Source organism: Dipodomys merriami, unplaced genomic scaffold, assembly GCF_024711535.1.
Source record: "Dipodomys merriami isolate MVZ:Mamm:240054 unplaced genomic scaffold, mDipMer1.0.p SCAF_103, whole genome shotgun sequence".
Classification (NCBI taxonomy): Eukaryota; Metazoa; Chordata; class Mammalia; order Rodentia; family Heteromyidae; genus Dipodomys; species Dipodomys merriami.
The window spans coordinates 1,695,743-1,716,202 of record NW_027202305.1 but is presented as its reverse complement, the minus strand read 5'-3'; the positions used below and the strand labels follow the sequence as shown (position 1 = coordinate 1,716,202).

General features: G+C 50.6%; 1 protein-coding gene across 4 annotated transcripts in view; it reads right to left on the bottom strand.

The window, feature by feature from the left end:
* Window positions 1–1,616: 1,616 nt before the first annotated feature.
* The window catches only part of LOC138809815 (contactin-5), a 463,911-nt gene continuing 445,067 nt past the window's right edge, over window positions 1,617–20,460 (bottom strand). For 3 of the 4 annotated variants that reach the window (XM_069996830.1, XM_069996810.1, XM_069996819.1), the window contains exons 21-25: window positions 19,283–19,392; window positions 9,435–9,621; window positions 8,795–8,907; window positions 3,744–3,912; window positions 1,617–2,959 (exon numbers count right to left, since the gene is read on the bottom strand). In XM_069996830.1, coding sequence (XP_069852931.1) covers window positions 2,859–2,959; window positions 3,744–3,912; window positions 8,795–8,907; window positions 9,435–9,621; window positions 19,283–19,392 — 680 coding nt within the window. In that variant the 3' untranslated portion in view covers window positions 1,617–2,858. Of the gene's footprint in view, window positions 2,960–3,743; window positions 3,913–8,794; window positions 8,908–9,100; window positions 9,186–9,434; window positions 9,622–19,282; window positions 19,393–20,460 lie in introns of those variants that run through there. The other variant, XM_069996838.1, reaches the window with a different exon arrangement.

Here is a 20,460-nt window from a genome sequence, read left to right as displayed (position 1 = left end):
TTCCCTGTAAATCTGAGTAGAGACAACTCAGGGCTTCTCCCCAAACTCATCCCAGCTGCCCTGGTTTCCTCGCTCCTTTTATTCTCGGACATAAATTCAGCTTTCCAAGTTGTAGCTGCTTGGGCAGCGAGGGGGAGTTTTGAACCTAACATCCTAACAGCATGCAGACTCCAGGCAGAGCGAGACCGTCCAGTGCAGGACCGGAACCCGCAGTCCCGCGGCTTCTGTGCTCTGCCGGCAATGCTGTCATTTACGTAGCTGACAGGAGAGAAGATAAAAGTCAATAAAAACAGAATTCTTTATTAAAAAGGTCTAATGTTACAAGAACAGCACACAGAACTATTATCTGACTGCGCCTCCCACTGACATACTGTATCTATGGTTTAAATACAGATTGTATACAATATGTTTAACGGTTTCCACCCACTTCACAGCACCTTCAGCTAGGGCTGCAAAGCGTTCGCTCTCGGGAAAGTCCTAATTACAAGCAGCGCTGCTTCTGTGTAGTTCAATTGACGTTATACAAAAATACAGTCTCTTTAGTGATTTAAGACTGTGTGGGTTTGATGCCATCCAAGAAAATACCTGCCAGGCTGTGCAGCCAAAACCTAACGGGCGGTGGTAAGGGAGGCAAAGTAACAAATGTGTAACACCCAAGTCCATCAGCACTGGAAATTGTTCATCAATTGGTTTATGATGCAAAATACAAATCTTGTGTGTGTGGAGTAAAAACATCCCACCCCTCTGATTTCTGGGAAAGTGCAACTTTGGGCATTGTCCGTGAAAATGCTGGTGGTGTGTGTGCGCTGTCTATAATCAGTCTGGAATATGGGTTGGTTGGAATTTGCCAGACATTGGTCGTATTTTTCTTTGTATCAGTTTCGTAGAGGATATCATGGAAAGTGAGGGACATGGCTTGCTGCACCTACTATGTAAAACCTCCCATGATTAACACCTCCTTGTGGTTTTCCAGATGCACTGGGGTTCTTAGGGTTACAGCCACCTTGGGAGAGCTCCCGATTCTGGAGTTAAACACCTCTCGCCACCGTCCACGCGCGAGGGAAGGACGCTCGCTGCTGTTTGTCACAGGCTTAACTGCTCACCATCTGCACTGCCTGCTCCGGTCTACTGGCTCACACAGCTTTGCAATCACCTCTCCTGTGCTCAGGTTTATCTTCTCGGATAGGATTCTTCTCCCACAGAAAATGAGCGCTTGCCATACCTAGATACATGGTGGCTCTGAGCGGAGTCTGAGGGCCCGGGGACTAGAAACCCTCAACTCTGCTCTGACAGGGCAGATAGCATCCTCTGGGGCCATCTCTGGAGCGTAGTACCTTTTCACTTGTTGGCTGTTTAGGATTCCGCGGGAGGGGCTGGGCGGGGATGGGGGGAGGCGTGGGGGGGGGCTCTTGTTCTCAGGTGGGCGTCACTGTGAGCTCCGTCTCGGGTGCTCTCCGGACAGCACGGCATCGTGAGTGTCTCCATGGCTCTGAGGCCCACCCTGAGTGTTCTAGAACCTCTGTGTCATCTGTGCGTGGGTGGAATTTCCCTTTGCTGTCAGTAACCATCTCTACTCACTCAGCCCAGCCGCCCCTCACGTGACCGACTCTGAAGACTCAGAACCCAAGGATGCACAGCTGGCCTGCCTGGGTATTACATTATGGTGCCTTTAATTAGGAAAAACAAGTTTATTAATACGTCCTCTTTATTTTGATAGTTGGCAGGATTGTGTAAATGACATATTTGTGCATGGAGCTATCAAAAATAATCAAAATTTATTTGCTCTGCTCGGAATTTGTGTGTGTGTGTGTGTGTGCCAATATGTGGGCTTGAACTAAGGGCCTGGGCTTTTCTGCTCTAGAAAAGCTAAGGGTGCTCTATACTGAGCCGAAGCTCCACATTGGGATTTTTTTTGCCAGGTAACTAGAGATAAGAGTCTCACAGATTTTCCTGCCCAGGCTGGCTTTGAACTGTGATCCTCAGATGACAGGTGTGAGCCACCAGCACCCGGCTTAACATATAGGTATCATTGTTTGTGCAACACATTTTCGTTGTCCTTAACATTAATTTGCAATTACAAGGAGGCCTTGGCCTCGCTTCACAGTCTGTTCTGACAAGAGGTGGAGAACTGGAGGGGCTCTGCTCCAAGCTCATTGCATCTACCAGTGGCACGTGTCGCCTTCTGGTAGCCTGTGTTTTAGTTGTCATGTGTTTTAGTGACTTTACACTATCTTTTGCTATTAAAAATAAACATTTGCTGTGTTTGCTGCTACAGGGCTGAAGTGCTCGAAGGGGAACACACACCAGCCTCCCGGGACAGGCCCGCGCCCTGGGCAAGGCCCCGACAAGCCTGGCTGCGCCCCCAGCGCTCAGACTCTCCTTGGGAACATCTTTGTGCGTCTCTCCTGGCAGGGGCCGCCTCACTGAAGTATTTTCATACTCTCTTCTGGTCTGGCAATTGGAATAGCCAGAGGAAGGGAAAAGGAAAACACCAGACCCACAGTCTTCAGCAAGATTTCATTCTCAGTCTGGGGGTCTGTGCGGCAGCAGAACTGCGGACCACAGAGCCAGCGAGGCGGGCGCTCGCTCAGAGCCGTCGACAGAAAGCCAGACTCCACGCATTAAAATATTAAGAATACATTTGAGGGAAATCCCCTTTGCTTACAAGGCTCGCCGCACACACTCTGCATATTTTGTAACTGGGCTGTCCTCTCAAAGCAAAGCCTGGTGAGGAGGCAGCGTTCCGCGGCCCCTTGTGAGTGTACCCCGCGGTTCTGCGGTTCGAAGCTCCTCTTCGGACCGGTCTCCACCTGGGCTCCGGTGGCAGGTGTGTGGAGGAGCCGGCCAGGGCTGCGGCCTCACCAGGCGGCGGGCGGGAGCAGCAGGGCTGAGGCCAGCACCGCCCAGGACGACACGGACCCCGTGTGCAGCGTCGACTGTGCACTCGTGATTTTCCCCCCTGAGGCAGAGAGAGAAGAACCGATGCTCAGGCCTTAAAGACCAACACACCTGGGCTTGGCCCTTGTCCTACCAGTTAATGATAGGGGTGCATAGCGCAACACTTAAAGTTTCTCCGTGAAACAGGAGAAGTGTGTCTCCTTGTGCTTGTTAGGAGGCTGAGATGATCTCATGGATAGCAGTGGCTCAGCCAAAGCAGACACTTAATAACTGTACTAATAATTAAAATGGCCACCCTGAGTGTTGGCGGCTCACGCCTATAGTCCTAGCTACTCAGGAGGCTGAGATCTGAGGATCTCAGTTCAGAGCCGGCTTGGGAAGGAAAGCCCGTGAGACTCTTATCTCCAAAAAGACAGAAGTGAAGGTGTGGCTACATTCAAGCCCCAGTACTGACACAAAACTAATGACCAACCAAGTTTATAATCTGCTTGGAAGTCAGTGAGCGTCAAGTCGTCTAGCAGTAGGATAACAGACAGGTAGGCATCAGCTGGTGCAATGCCAGTTTAAAGGCAATATTCCCAAAGCCAAGCGGGCCGGTACCGAGATGGGAAGGCCAGGTGGATCCCAGAGACGGGCATATCCTGATGAATACACCAGCCTCGAGCTAGAGATTCTGCAGTGGTGAGCAGCTGCCATGCTTGAATTCATGGGAGGAAGGGAGGAGAACCAGGAGAGACCCGTCGCGGCGTTCCCGAGCTCTGCGCTTGTTGCGCAGTTCTGATGCGACTTAGAGCGCCTTGCAGCGATCACAGCCATCAAGCGAGGCCTGCGAGGCCCAGCCTTACCTGAATATGAAGGCACTCTGATTTGGGAACTGGCCGTTCCGTCCCCTCCTTCGCTGGACGCCCGAACTTCAATGATGTAGACGCCCGCCTCCGGCAGGGGGACCACTGCCTGTGGCTTCTGGGTGACGATGACTTCGCTGTGGCTGTGGCCCTCCTGCCTGTAGATCACCTGCGAGGACAACGGAGCCGCTTTAACAGTGGCCGTCCAGGCGGCGGCTGTGGCCATCCACCGGCAGCGCCCTTCCTCCCCAGCCCAGCGCACGGAGCTTAGCTACGTGAGCAAATGCCGTGCGCGTTTTTCGTGGCTGTCGGGGCACACGGGGGCTCTGGGCACAGAGAAGGTTAATTCCAGAGCAGGTGGTGGCGGAGCTAAGGCTTGAAAGACAGAGGGTTTGCCAGCTTGACAAGAATTCAGACGGAGCTGAGGGAGCTACGCCTACAAGAGCACATCCCGGGTTTGTGAGGGCGATGCGGGGCAGGTGGCAGCGAGGGAGCGGCCGGAGCGCTCTCTGCGGCCGGGTTCCCCCGTGAGCACTGTCCCGGGAGGGCCTGAGTGTGAAAGGAGGAAAGGGAAAAGCCGCTGAGTGTATTAACAACACATCCTTTGCCATATAGGAAATGGCTGGAGAGTTGAGCTGTGTTCAGTTGTGGCTTCCGTGGTGGTTTGCGTTGTGGGGAGCTGGCCTCTGGGTAGCAGCAGGTGGCTAAGTGAACGCTTTCTTGTCACCTCTGTGTGGTGGCAGACGTGAGCTCACCTATGTGCATGGCAAACACCAACGCCAACCAAGACTCACGACGGCCCAGTTTCTACCAGGAAGCTAAGCAATAAGTGAATTTAGAGAATTCACGCAGGAGCCTGGGGCCTGGTGGGGGTGAGGATTCGTGAGGGTTAGTGAGGATCCGTGTTCCATGCTGCCTAGCTGCCTCCCTGGGCTGCTCTCCTGCTCTTGCTGGTGTCACTTTGAACGGCACAGAACGGTCAAGTAGCAGCACCTGACGTGCTTCCTTTCATGTGCATGCTCTTTGTAAGTATTGCTGTTACTAAAATATGACTTGTGTGCACAGTGGAAATAGCAATGGCGTGGTCATCACACAGACCTGGATTCAAAACCATTTCCTATAAAGAAAGCCAGAGAAGCAAAATCAATATTCTACACCTTTCTGCTGAACAAATTTGGGCAAATCGTTAACTTTCCTCAAACTGAATTCACTCTCTTGTTTGGTTGAAATAATGTCACCTGTTTCATGGTGGTACAAGGAGAAAGACCTGATGCTGGATGAGAGAAAGTGTGGGGTTGGTGGAAAGCAGCTTGACGAATCTCAAAGGATGGACTGATGGGCAGACAGACAGAAGACAAACACTCTGCCACCACCTCCCTACTTGCTATCTATCAATCTATCTGTCTATCTGTCTGTCTGTCTATCTATCTATCTATCTACCCACATTCCTATCTCTATCTACTTTGTGGAAATTGTGTTCAAAGTAACAAGAAACTAAAGTTTAGAGAAGCAGTATTTTCATATACTGAAGCCTAGCTGTCTTGGTTCTCTTTGCATGTAGTAATATATTCCCTTCATCTTCCATGGGTTTAAACTTACTTGGGGTCTTTGCAGGAAAATGACTTCACGAAAGCACAGCATGATCTGAAATCCTCTTTCCTGAAACCCTTTGGGAGGATACCATAGCTTTGATGGAAACGCAAGATGGTAAAGGAGTATTACTATTTACCGGGCGTCGGGCACCTGCACCAGATCCACCGGAGAACGCCACACGTGCTCTCCCCCCAGGCCCTTCACTGCCAGACACACAGCAGAGCGCGCAGTGCGACGCGTGTGGTGTGGGCTCACGTGTGGTGCTGGGGCAGTGCAGAGTACTCCTCAAGTCGGGAATCGGAAACGGTTTCTGGAGGATGCTTATAGCAGTTTCTTTATGCTTCATAACTGACAGTTCTATCAGGATTTATGCTTCTGAGTTTGACTAGCTCTGTGATGAATTAGAATTTGATCATCTACATGAGACAATTAGACATGAGATTTATGAACACGGGAAAGGATGTAAATTGGCGAGGATTGGCAGGGGAGCGACTGTGGTAGAGGGCACTGTTGTTAGGGTTTCATAAATTACAATTTTTATGACAAAGGAAAACGCAGCCAGCAATGCATATCTAATGTTGCTGTAAAATCCAGAGTTGAAGAAAAATTTATGGATCAGTTGAGATTTGGGGACAAAAGGCAGAGGCAATGGAAAAAAATCAGTTAATGGTCGCAAAAGGAATTTGTGATTAAACGTGATCTTTACCAATGGTCTGTAAGGCTCCATGCTAGCTGCTGCAAGAGGTGTGCTCAGGGCAAAGTTACACTAAATTAATGGTTTTAGAGAACTTTGGCCCATTTTAAGATCCCAGTTTAGAAAAGACAAGTGTGAAGAAGTCGAAGGCGTTATCAAGACACGCTAAGAATAGTTATGGACAGCAAGGAGGCAAGGGAGTTCTTTGAGAATCTGGACGTTGATAGATCACCAGTTTCCATGACAGCTGTATTTATGCAGAAAGGAAATGGTCTAATGTTAAGACTGCTCTCAAATTATACTGAAAAAACCAGAGAGTACTGGATTTTCCAAAAATAAAATCCTAAACAATTCAGTGCTTTCTGCAGTTCCCCGAGGCTCAATCTGGACATGAATGCTCTGTGTGTGGTACAGTAACAGACTATGGAGGGAATGTGCCAAAAACAGAAGAAGTTTTTTGCCAGTGATGTCTGTCAGTATAAACATAAAAAGGGTGGACCGTGTTGAAGTGAAGGCCTTCCCCTCCCTGTCCCCTCCCCACACCTCCCCCCCCCAGCACCTCCGATGTATGGATGTGTAAGAACTTTGTCTCCCTCATACATACTTGACATATGGGTCATTTTTGTTTTTTAAAGGAATTTTACTGTGAAAAATATTAGGCATAATCGAATGCAGATGGTATAAGGAGTGGCATGGAGCCATTACTCAATGAGACCAGCATCCAGCAGTTTCTTTAAATTAGTGAGACACAGGAAGAGGCTGTGTTTCATGTTGGGGATGAATAGAAGATGAAAGAGGCGTATAAAGACGTAAATCAGAGAGAGTGGGTGTGGACTGACAGCTCCCTGGGGGATGGTGGGATCCAAGGCCGGGCTGGGAAGCACGGCGTCTGTCTGTCCCAGGACAGACAGGAATCTGCATCTCATGCCTCCTGCATATCCCATAATCCTATACAGCCCACGCATCCCATCCGTCACCTACCTTCCGTATACCTCATATATCCCTTCTATCCCACACAACCCCTATACCTGATACATTTCATATATTCCATATAACCATGTATCCCATAATCCCCAGTATCCCGTATACCTCACAGGGCCCTTATGCCCCATATATCCTACACACCTCCTGTATCCACGCAGCCCATAGATGGCCTAGACCCCCACCCCATACAGATCGTGTGTCTGTGAGGCCAGGGCTGCTGGTGAACGGCCGCAGATGGCGGCTGTCTGCAATGATGGTTCCTAGGGTACTCGGTACAGGTTGGGCTCCGGCTGGGGCTGACAGGTGCGGCGTGGAGGTGGGACTGGAAAGGGGGTGGGCGACTAAGTCCGGGAAGGGATGTTCTGTCGATGTGGACTAGAAGCACTGTTTTCTTGGTTGACAGCCTGAAGCCCTTGTCCTGAATTCTTGGTGACAGATGGTGCCTTTCTGTGTGGGAGGGAGTGTGCTCTGGTAGGGAGTGGACATTAGCTCCAGTGAAATCATAGCCTCGGGCATCTACTGCCTATTTTCCTTTCCACTTGAGGAAAGCAGCTGTGTGTCTAGGAAACGTGAGGTGAGGATAACGTGGCTATTTATCTTGTTGGTAACTGGGTTCACAGGCAAGGGAAGCCCCCATGCTCAGGACTGCTGAGAACTGCGGCTCACTCTGGGTGGACAGAGGGGGCGGCTGTGAGCGGAGGGCGGGGCCTGGCCGGGGTCGCGCCCAGCGCGCAGCCTCTGGTCCGCTCTCCTCTGGCAGGTTCTGGCATCTTGCGCTGCCCTGTGCTTTCCCCTCGCTCTGCCCTGCCCATCCCATCTGGGAGACCGTGTTATGCCTGAACGGTGGCAGGTTGGTTCCCGACCGGACAGACCACATCTCTGGCCCCTAACCACAGAGGAGCGGCTCTGTGGTCGAGGACAAATCAGAAGGACATGGCCTTTGGGGGAAGGGTAGGGAAGGATCTGGAAAATGACCCCCTGCCACCCCAATGGTCAAACTGAATGCCCCTGAGCTCCAGGACAGATGTGCGTGTCCGGGGGCTTGTGTGTGACTGGCTTACCCTCAGCGGGCAACAGGCAGTCTAAGTGTCGAGAACGCTTACCCTAAAATGTGTGTTCCATTTCTATCAGCTTCTGCTTTCGGCTCTCGAATGTAGCATGCTAGACCCCAGATACTGTTACTATCTCCCATGGTAGAAAAGCCACCTATGATGATGCGCGCAGTCTAAATATTGCCACAAAAACGTTTTCCAATCTACTGTAAATATCCAGCTAGTAATTTTGCTTGGAATTGAAGGCGGTAAACAGAAGCTGAAATTGTGGAACAAGAATCTGAAATTAAGCCAATTCAATAGGTGGACCATGTACTTTTAAACAGAGGCAAACCTGATTTCTAGCAGCAAGCTGGGCGGTGTTTTCCCCTGTGCAGGGCTGCTGTTAGCGCCGGGCCCAGTGGCTGGGAGGCTCAGAACTCTGCGGGGAGACAGACGGCCGTCTTTCTCCCTGACTTCCCTTCCCAGGCCCTGGCCTTGCAGCTGAAAACATGCATCTTTGTTAATGCCAAGTCCTTCTACGCATCTGCCTGTCCGGAGGGCTGCGGAGCCTGGGCCTGGCCCGTGTGGGTCTTTCTCCTCGAGGAGCATACCATATCCCTTCCTGGCCGTGGACCGGCAGCTGGGTTTGCCTGCCCTGGTCTCTGCCCGTGCCTGGGGGTGGGTGCTCATTCTATGACAGAGTAGCCCGCGCGAGATGTGAGCGTGGGAGTGGAGGAGGCACTGACCTTGTAACCTGTGACTTCGGACTCGTTGGCCAGCGGCCTGACGGGCTCCCAGCCCAGGGAGACCTGAGCGCCCTGCTGCTCCCACCGGAGGTCGCTCGGAGCTTGGCTGGGCGCTGCGGAGCAGAGAGCAGGAGTCAGAGGAGGAATCAAGATGCATTTCTTCATTTAAGGCCTTCTGGGGAGGGCGTGGCGGGGGCGCCGCCCAAGTCTCACCAGGGGGCTTGGCTCCAAGAGTGTCATTTTAATAGCTACTCCACTGAGCTTCTGAACTCAAATCGTTTTTATCTCTCTTCTGCGTCAGAAACCGCTTAGCCTTGTTTCAGGGGAAGATAACCTTTGTCCACCATGAATGCAAAGTTTTCATGACTGCTTTCGGAATTCAGATCTCAGCCTTGAACCAAGACGTGGGATCAAAACTCCTTCTTTGACCCCACCCTTCCAGAGCCCGGGATGGCTCTGAGGACCGTGTCCCCCCCTCCCCCCCACAGATCCCGCCAGGCTGAGGACCGTGCCCACCCCCCCCCCCCCGCTCACCTGGACCCCGCGAGGCTGAGGACTGTGTCCCCGTCCAGGCTCACACTCACAGACCCCGCCAGGCTGAGGACCGCGTCCCCCCCCCCAATCTGGGCCCGCCACTCACGGGACTTCTTGGTGACCACGCTCACTTGGCCGCTGACGGGCCCGTAGCCTGCTCCGTTGTAGGCCCTCACGGTGATGTGGTACAGCGTGTTCCCTTCCAGCCCGGTCAGGACCACGAAGGACTCATTCCCCCGGGTCTTGACCGTCTCTGCGGTGCCCTCCTCCTCCGTGTCTTTCCAGTAGCCAACCTGCCAACGTGTCAGATAGGACGCGAGTTCAGGACAAAGGTCCCGGTGAAGGTGTCGGAGGCCGGCCCTGGGAAGAGATCACCCCGGTGCCCCCTTCCCCACATCAGCACCCCAAGGGCCAGGCGGGGTGCTGGGACTGTGCGTGCGGGAGTCAATGAAAGGAGTTGGGCAGGACAGCGCCACTTCCGCCATGGAGCTTGGGAAGGGAATTTTCTAAGCAAGAACCCGAGGGGTAACCCCTCAGGAAGGTGAATCACGACCTTCATGCCGGGACGTGGGTGAGATTCAGAGAAACAGTGATGTTAAGACGTGGGTGGGGGGAAGCTCCACCTCCCCTTCCCTCCCTTCGTCCCTTCCCTTTCCCTCTTTCCTTTTCCTGATCATTTTCTGAGTGCCCCTCCTCTCTCCTCCTCTCCCCTCCTCCCCCTCCCCCTCCCCTCCTCTCTGCCTCAGTTTTCCTCCCTGTGTGTGGGGAGTGGAGCTGCCCCTGCCCTTCCTGCTGGCCAGCCGGGGCAGGGGGGTGTTTGCTTCTTCCTGGCGTGGGGTGCTGGGGTGGTCGCGGTCGCAGGGCGTGGGGGGCAGGAGCCGGCCCTGGGGCTGCACCCCTCCTCTGGGCGGGACTCGCTCCTCACCAGCCCTCAGCCCCGTCAGTCTCACTCGCAGTGGTTTTGCAAACCGCTTAATGTATGTCATAAACAGGGTTGCTGAAACTCCAGTAATTCCATCCTTTCCCACCGAACCCTGCCCAGAAGGCCTTTACCGAGCCTGACTCGTAGGAAAGGAGCCTAATAAAGTGGTCAAATCCTATTTTTTAACCCCATTTCCTCACCAAATTGAAAGCACATTATAGCTGAATGACTGAACTTCAGAAAATTGCTTTTGAAAGCTCGGAAGCGAGGAGCCTGGAATCCTATCTTTTCTCTGCTGCTGGCCCCATTATTTCTTGTTTCGAGAGCTAGCTCATCTTGCTTGGTCTTGAGCATATTTTTTTAGCCAAAAAAAAAAAATCTAGGTTCTTTTCAAGCTGCAGAATTGACTGAGAAGTTGGGTGAACGAATGCTAGCTTTCCTTGCTAGTGCTGTATCTGCCTTCCTTGTCTCTCCAGTAGCCACTGGCTGCATCACAGGATTTCAAATACAATTATGGTCGGAAAGAACTGGGTTGGGTTGAATAACAGATGACAAAGTTTGCTGCTAATACAGACCGGTATGAATTCTGGACTGCCAGATATTGACTATTGGATGTTTTGATGAACCGCCATAATACGCATAATACGAACTATCCCAAGGAAACTATAAAATGTCCGTTACGTAACTCACTGTGGAGACAGACTTCTCCCTGTGCCACCTGAATGGAGGTTGAGCCCTAGAGAGAAATCTAGAGCTCTTATTTTTCCTAGAGCGTATCTTTAGGAACGGGGTCGGGGTGGCTCGGGGCGGGTCGCGGACGGGGCACTGGGAGGGCTGAAGCGGAGGAGTGACAGACGCCGTGCCAGCTGCGGTCCCCAGGGACCAGCCCATAGAGGCGCGGGGGCTGTGATTCTTTGCCAAGGACAAAGCCAGCAGGAGAGCGGAGGGAGGGGGTGTGGTGGGTGTGGCGTGGAGGGGAGCAGGGGCAGGACACACCAAGGGAAGCCCAGAGGGAGAGCTGGTGGCTGGGAAGCAGGCCGAGTTCCAGAAGGCTCTGAAGTAGGAGTCGGGGTGGAGGAGCCACTGTCAGACTTGTGTTTTGGGAAGATGCAGCAGGGGAAGGCTGCTTTCTGGGGCGCTGTGGGCTCAGCCGCACTGTGGCTGTGCTGGGCTGCCTGTGGAATAAACTCCCTTCTCAAGTCCGCACCGTGGTACAAGTCTCCACGCCGCGAGATCTCTGCATCTCCCCAGCGCCAGTGTCCTGCACCGGCCTCTCCTCACACAGCCTGCGAGGAAACGGCCCCAAATCCAGTCCCGCGGGTCGCCGGTGGCTGGCGGCCCCGCTCCTCGGCCTCTCCTCCTCCTCCAGTTTCAGCGTCACTGAGAATCCTCCGCGACCATTTCCCCAAGGAGACCTTCCCCTCCTCAGCTGCGTCCGCTGGCTGCCGTTTATCACGATGATTACTACTTGTAATTACGAGTGCGTGAAATTACCCTCATTCCTCTGTTGATGCTCTCCTTTAAGATGGTACACAGATGATAATTGGTCCTACTGGATGTGAAGAACTGATGGCAACGAGGTGGCACAGTGTCTCCAATCAGGAGAGGCTGCTGGGCTGGACCTGGGGACCCCCAGAGGTTCTGGACAGGGCCTGGGGGGCGGGGGGACCCCCAGAGGTGCTGGACAGGGCCTGGGGGGGCGGGGGGACCCTCAGAGGTGCTGGACAGGGCCTGGAGGTGGGTGCGGCACCCAGAAGTATTGCCATCATGAATGTTTTGAACATGGAACCAAATGACTTGGGGGAAAGCTTAGCTATGGGGGACAAACAGGGTGCTTTCGGGTTTTAAAATTCCTTGAAAGTGTGTGAAATTGGTCCGTCCTTCAGGATGGAGGCGTCCCTGGGGGTGAGGTGTTCCTTCTTTGACCTTTTAACTCTGCATTTTCTTGTTTCTTTTTACTCTGCATTTGCTGATGCTTTTACTTCCAAGGTTTCTATCTTCTTTGAGGACACCTATTTATGGGCCAAAATCTGTCTGTCCTTTGCATCCACCATCTTTTCACCTTCGAACTTAAGCATTTTCTTACTCACTTACGTTTCCTTCCAGGTCATTTCTCAGGTTTAAGTATTTGGCCATACCAGGTGTGCCCAGGCGTCTTATGGCTTCCAATAGGTATGTTTTATCTTGGTGACTGTGTTCCTAATGATCTCACTCCCCCGTATCTAGAAATGTTCTTGAAACTGTGTGGAGAGTTAGAAGGATTTCTTTAGCAAGTGTCTTCTTATCTGTAGAATAAGCTTGTAGGAGGACAGGGATGCGGCTCTTTCTGCTTGGGCTGAGTGGTGGAGAGGAGTTCCTCACCCCAGCCCAGGGCTGTGCTCTGGGGCTGACCCAGGGGAGGGCCGGCTGCCCGTACAGGCTTCCAGAAAACAGACAGAAGCCTGGGCCCGGCTGGGTGCAGTTTGTTTCGCTGAAGCAAAGATAAAGAAGGAAGAGGCCAGAGGCTATTTCCCTGCTTGCTTGAACCTAGAAAATGGGATTTTGCAGCTGGGTCATTGCACAGAGATGAAAGGGAAGGAAACAGAGCGCGCTGTAAGGATTTAGTTCCCTCGGCTAGCTGTGTCTGCGGGACCTTGGGCTCTCAGGGGAATTTACATGTGTGTGGCCACCTGATGCACTGCCAGCCCTAACGTGGAACTGGCAATTGGTGGGATCGGAGGCTAGAGCCTACTGTCCTGCCCAGTCCTTCACCGGCAGGTGCCCCGTGAAACGTGACCGACTTTCCCTGTTCCTCCTTGGAGAGGGGGGGCAGGGGGAGGGAAGGGGGGGTGCCCTTCCCGTCTGGAGGCTGGCGGAGGCCCGGATTGTTGGATCTGGTTGGTCTGCAGGTTCCTAATCTCCTGGGTTTAGCTGTGGGTCGAGTTATTAAATTGACTATTCACAATCAATGCTCTGTGATGTGATGGCTGGTAAGGTTGCAGGCTGATTCCTTGCTTTGTGCCCAGAAGCAATTTTGTCATAAAGGAAGGACACAATTTAATGAATCAAATCAAATAAATAATGCTTAAACTTCTGAATATTTATGAGGCAATCCAATAATGATTAGAAGATATGAAATGAAGGTTAGAATACAACAGACCATAATAATGAATACCATTTACTGAATAAATTTATATTTATATTTGAGAATGTTAATTTCTAAAAAAGATGATTTCTACAAATATAATTTTGTTTTAAATGCGTTTAGTTTAGTAAGAATCTTTAACGCATTAACTTCCTTCACATTCCTAAGCATTCTAAATGAACACGTTGATTAAGAAAATTCTGGAATCATTTGATTCCAACTGATGTAATATCAAGTGTTTGTGCGATGACCTGTGACCCTGTCTACTAACACATGTTAATTAAAAGAATAAAAGTAAATACTTTCAGGAAAATCATAATCTTGGGATGAACTTAATTATATTAGGTAATGCTAGAGACTAAGCGTTCTGGAGACCACGGACCTAATAGATTAATTAGAAAAGGACGGAAGCTGAAAACCATAGACCTATCGATCTGAAGATGGTTGAAGTCAAAAGAAGAACACAGTAAGGGTAGAAGTGGTCCCTCAAACCAGAAAAGCAAGATCATAAAGCCAGCGCTGCTTCCTTGGGAAGACTCAACGTTTACAACTGTCTTTTAATCAAAGTGATCTGGTGATTGAAAGAGACAGTGGGATGGTGGGAGGAGGGGGGTGAAGAGAGGGAGGGAAGGAGAATACAAACTATTGATACAAAAACGCCCAGTACAGATCTGAGGGACAGTAAAGAAATACTGGTAGGAATCTGGATGAGTGAATCTGTCCAGAGGAGAAAGCAGAAATCTGGGAAACATTCAAAAGCAGGGCAGAGTTCCCTGAGAAGTTCAAACTAGAGCAGGGAAGAGTTGTATTTGCGGCTATTTTGTTGGAATTCCTCTATAAACGCCCTCTTCTTTGTGGTAGAGAAAGTTGGAAGTTGCTGTGTCCGGTGGACTGGAAAAGGAAGGTTCACGTGGTAGAGTGTAAGGCCCTGAGTTCAAATCCTAGTACTTTCCCCTCCTCCCCAGAGAACATATTCCCAACCTACGTACACCTAGCACGCTATTTTTTCTAAGTTTATATTTTAGGAATTAAAAATTATGTTTGATGAAATGATGTGGCTGCTGAGGGAGACTGAGTGGAGTTGTCCATAAATGGACAATTAGGTAAGACAGACAAACAGCCCCTCATGTCGACTCCACTTCATAATACAAAGTTAGAGAGAAACGTTAATTAGAAACAGAGATGATTGTCGTTCTGTGCCTCCCAAAGTAAAGTTCAACACCTACACTAACAGAGATCAAGACGTAGAAAGCGAAGCTCTCCATTGACGGTGAACTCGGGGCTTCGGGGGGAGGTGGACGGTGCTCTGGGCACCCCTTCCCGTGACACAGGGACCCCAGACGCCTCCTCCGTGAGTGTGAGCGAGGGGAGCCTGCAACGTGGCTCAGGAGAAGCCGTGGGCTACGTGTGCACAGAACAGTAGGAATAGACCCGCTGAATGTGGGCGGAAAATGTAAGACGCGACACCTCCCTCCCTGTGACCCTTCCACTCTGCGGCCAAGGCCTCCGGTGTGAGGGCAGAGGGCGCGTGCGGACGCTGGGAGCCCAGGCCTCGCCAGGCTCTGTCTCTTACATGCGGCTGTGGCTGTCCGGTATGAACTCTGCAGCCAGTGGCCGGGCAGTGTGGGGATGTATGCACTTTCATCTGTGGATTTTTTTGAAGCCTTACCTTTCGGCAATCACCTCCTCACTGAGAAGTAGGCAACTGGCCAACGGTAATCTGTGCTTGAGGCACGGTGGTGCTTTCCCTAGAGGTGCGCAGCTACATCATGAGCCATCTCCTTTCCCGGTGCAAGAAGCCGGCTTTGGTCTGTGTCTGCTCTGTCACAGACACATTGCCAGATCAAAATGTAAACCCAGACTTCCTCAGGAAGAACTGGTTGCAAATGGGTTGTCCTACAAAAATGTCCACTAAAATAATACTAAAATAATCAAGCATTTGTTGCCATTTGCAAGTTTACTTTTGCATAAATGTACACTATGAGTTGAGGGGAAGAGGTGGGTGGCTGCCGAGCCCACAGGGGTCTGGGACAAAGGATAAGAAAACACCTCCTTTTGATAAGGTCCATTTTATGTGGCCATATGCACATAGCTATTGAGCCATCGTGATCCTCTCCTAAGAACATCCTGCTTTGTTCTCAGTGTGGGAATGCTCAGAGTGCTGTTTAACTAATCATATCCAAGTGTAATTATTTGTCTTTTACAATCCATTGGATTAATTTGTAGATTTATAGACATATTCTAGTTCCAAGAAATGGAAACAAGAGGCTTGTTAAAATTGTATTGTTTGCAGTTCTTTCTTTTGTTTTCTCCTTTGGTTTATGCCCTGTTGTCACTGTTTAGGTTTCAGCACCCTTTGTCTTGTATATAATTTTATCTGGTTTGGGGAAGGGAAGGGGAGTTACAGAAATGGAGGGACGACCCCTCTGTACATCACCTTTACAATAAAATTTAAATTAAAAAATACCTCCTTAAAAGTGACACAGTGAGTTCTTTTTGAGACAAAACAATCTACTCAGCTGAATATTCTTAAAAAATAAAGGGCATCAGTTCCAAAATGTTAGTAGAGAAGCTTGAAAACATTTCTTCCATGAATCTAGCATAATATGAACTATTATAAAAGACTGCTAAAGAACTTTGGAATCACTTTGGGACCATGAAAACTGTGTTTGTATCCTTGATTTTTTTTTAAAGTGAACTTACTGATGCTTTTTAAAACTTTAGCTATACTGAAGGTAAAATAAGATCAAGCTCTGTGACCATTAAAAAAAAACAGAATTACAGAAAAAGGAGTAATTAATTTGTTAATGAATTGTTTCACAGGGGAATGACTGAAATACTATATTTTTGACTTGCTGATTTTTGAAAATCCATGGCTTCAGTCTCATAGTTTATGAAAATAAACAAAGGAGATAGATTGAGAGAGAGAGAAAAAGAGAAAATCTGAGCATCTAAGTCAGAGTACACAGACTTTATAGAAAGAAGTAATAGAATTGTCATCTTATTTTTCCTCTTATGGTTTAGTTTTTTATATTCTTATGTTCATATAGTCATAATGAAGCATGAGACTCTAAAACATCTGCTACCCCACCATATGGGAAAGAAAAGCGTCTTTGTTTCAGCCTTTTAGTAACTGGCTTTATTTTAGCTGCATTTCCCTTTGAACTTGAATCTGACAATCCGTTTCCCCTTCCTGACAAACGCATCGAATGCAATCTGCCCAGCATGAGCTATGTATAGTCAGACGTGGCCAGCACCATTTGTTTTTGCCTCCTGCTCTAATGATTAGAGTCGGACCATAATGAGTGAGAGCAGCCATCTTGTCCCTTAAGAAATTTTCACCATAACTTATTTTATAAAACAAAATACAATTTGTGCCTTTTTGGTGCAATCCATAAGTAGAAATGGCCGTAGTGACATGTCTGAAATGAGGTCCTGAATCACACATCCACAGGAAGATTAGGAAAGAACACCAAGTCTCACACACTGCCCACAGAAACAGCAGCTAGGGCGCTGGTGCCCGTGGAAAATGGGTCAAACTCCCTTCTCCTTCCTTTTTCCTCTTCATAATAGACACAGAAGAGTTCACACTTGAAACAAGGGCACAACACTTGTCCCTGTGATAAAAAAATTGCACGGTTGCTTACTGTTTAAATGATTCCAACTACTAAGAAAGCAGAAGTACAGTTCATTCTCTTGCAAAACACAGACAAACAAAAAACAACCAGACTAACCCATAAGCACGGGAGGCTGCTCTGCACTCAGAACACAGCATGCCACATGCAGAAAAAGTGTTGAAAAGTTCTCCTTCCCATTTCTCTCAATCAGTGCAGGTATTTTGTTGATGGTTGTGAGGCAAATGGAAGGTATTTAAGGACAGAAGTGTTTGTTCACACAAAGAACCTGAGACCCTTGAGGACCCAGAGGCTGAGCAGTCCCGGGACCATTATGCAGTAAGAACTGCATTGTTCTGGTATTCTCTTTGCTTACACTAACTTCTCATAAACTGCCCCAGTGGTAGCCGCTGTGTTTGGGGAAAAGGATTAGGTTTTCCACGTCTGTCCTGTCTAGTGCTAGCACAGTGCCTGATGCTCAGCGACCACTCGATGAGGAGGAACGCCACCAAGGGATCCTCTCCCTGCATTAATTCCATTTCTCTCGTCGTCTTCCTGATCTGGGAAAATGGATGGAACGTGATGTGATCTGGCCTTCTCCTCTCCTTTCTGGCCAGACTGACATCGCTCTGAATCTAAATGCTCAGGAAAGCCCTTGCCTGCCCTGGAGAGTGAAGGGGCTGCTCTATGCATCCAGTATGGCCCAGTCACAGGATGCGGTCTCGCCGCAGGGTCATACGTTCGAGATGTAGCCCCGTAACCTGCATGGGGCCGTGACGGGGTGGGGCGGGGCCGTGGCGGGGCATGATGGAGCCGGGGCAGGGCCGTGGCGGGGCGTGATGGAGCCGGGGCAGGGCGTCAATCCCTCGGGGGTCATGCTTATCCGTGGAGCTCAGCTGCTCCGTAAATTGTGACACTGCGACTTTCAATCGCGCCACCTGTCCTCAGCTGGCAGCGCCATGCATCTCCATGTCAAGGCTTTCCACGGTGAGTGTCTGCAGCCTCAGCCTCTCTCTCAGCTCGTCAATACGTAGTGAAAGCTCTCTCGGGCTTGTTCAGGGAAAGTCGGCCCCGCGGCTCCAGTTCGGGGAACTGCGTGAGCAGTGGGCACATGGGTGATGTGCAGCCGGTCGGAAGGCTGCATAGCCGCACGCTAACGGAACTCCCACCAGCCATCCAGTGCAGGTGCCAACGGAACAAAAAGACGTTTTCAACCCGGGAAGCATGGTAAGAGTTTAAGTCCTGTCCGAATCACCAGAGAGCCAGCCGATTTTCTCTTGGTGGAAGTTGAAACAGAGGAAAGGAAGAATTACAAATGAACGTGACGGTCCCTCCACTCCTCTCCAAATGTTTCTGTGAAATAGAAGGATCGATCCCAAGCTCGGCAGCCTCGCTCTCAGCCCAAGACCAGGCAGGGACCCAATGACAAAAGATGAACGCAGATGCAAAGCTCCTCAATAAAATTATAGCCAACAGAGTTCAGCAAGTAATAAACAAATCATACATTATGATCAAGCAGGTTTCATCCCAAGGATGCAAGGTTGGTTTAACATGTGTAAACCAATAAAGGTAATACATCACATCGACAGAGCCAAGAACAACCACCAGATGCAGAAAATGCCTTTGACAAAACCCAACATCCATTCGTGTTAAAAGCTCTGGAAAAGCTAGGAACAGAGACAATGCATCTCAAAATACTAAGCCTATACACGACAGGCTGACAGCCAACGTCATAACAGTGAAAAATTAACAGCAAAGAATGTCCATTCTCTGCACTCTTCTTCTATAGTTCTGGAATTCCTAGCTAAAGCAATGAGCAAGAAGGCAAGAAAAAGACACAAAAGGGATTCACGCAGGGAAAGAAGAAATCTATCCCTATTTGCAGAGGACATAATCTTGTATCTGGAGGACTCAAAAGCCTCTATCTCAAGCTCCTAATTATGATCGATAATTGGCATAGTAGCAGGATACAAACCCCAAACCAGTCAGTAGCCTTTCTGTATGCCAACAAAGCACAAGCAGAGAGGGAAATCAGGGAAAAACCAAAAAACTCCATTCCCAATAGCCTCAAATAAAACCCCATTTGTTCACCAGTAAACATCCACCTAGAATTCCTGGCTTTGTGTCAGCCTAGTTCCGTCTCTTTTAAGAAATCTTTGTGCGGTGCTCTGGCCGCTGCAGGGGAGCGGCCTGGCGTCCCCCAACCCGGAGCCAGATTCCAGAGGGAGGCGGTGGGGGTCGCCAGGCCAGCGGGGAGCGTGGGCCGCGGCGGAAACCACTCCCCGATTTCCTACCTCGAATCCCTGTGGGCGCCCCAGGCTCTCCGCAAGGTGTCTCCAGGCCACCAGGATCTCTGACACCGACACACTGGTGGCTTGCACGTCTGTGGGGGCAGCGCTGGGCTCTGCGGAGGGAACACGGGGGAAAAGGCTCGGCTGTGACACACTGCACCCAAGTGAGGCACCTGTGACCCCGGGGAGGGGAGACTCCTTCCTGTCCTCTGACCCCCAGGTGTGAACTCCTTCCTGTCCTGTGACCCCCAGGTGTGAACTCCTTCCTGCCTGACCCCGGGGAGGGGAGACTCCTTCCTGTCCTGTGACCCCCAGGTGTGAACTCCTTCCTGTCGTGACTCCCCCAGGTGTGAACTCCTTCCTGCTTGACCCCCAGGTGTGAGCGTCTTCCTGTCCTGTGGCCCCCAGGTATGAGCGTCTTCCTGTCCTGTGGCCCCCAGGTGTGAACGTCTTCCTGTCCTGTGACCCCCAGGTGTGAGTGTCTTCCTGTCCTGTGGCCCCCAGGTGTGAGCGTCTTCCTGTCCTGTGGCCCCCAGGTGTGAACGTCTTCCTGTCCTGTGACTCCCAGGTGTGAGAGTGTGTCTCTCTTATTCTGGTGCAGAGGTTGGCAGTGTTTATGGAGAACACAAGATAGCAAGAATCTCTCTTTCCGTCTCTGAGTATGGCGGGGGTCTCATGGGCACCGGTGATGGTGGCTGGTCTGCAGGAGTTGTTATCTGTGGGTCACCTGGGACACTTACGGAGCAGCTACACAATCTGACTTGGATGGTCTTGTGCAGGAGCAAGAGAATGGACAGTGTGGCCAGGCTCAAGGACTTCTTCACTGCCTCTAAACCTGACCGCACGAGTGTATACCCGGACCGAAGGCCATGCGGACGCCTACTGTGAGTTGTCTCATTAAAAAGAAAAGTTTGGGTCAGGAGGAATGGCTCACGCCTCTGATCCCGGCTGCTTGGGAGGAGGTTTGAGGCCACCTTAGGCCTGAAGGTGCACAAGACTATTTTTAATCAAGGGCTGGTGGATGGTGCGCGCCTGCAATCCTGGCTACGGGAGCTGGGGAGGAGGCACCGTGGCGGGCAGGGAAGCGTGAGGCAGAGGCGTGACGTCCATGCCAGCCCTGCTTAGAAAAGCAAAGCAGTGGAGAAGCGGAGAGCGGCTCAGGTGGAGAGCACCTGCTCCCG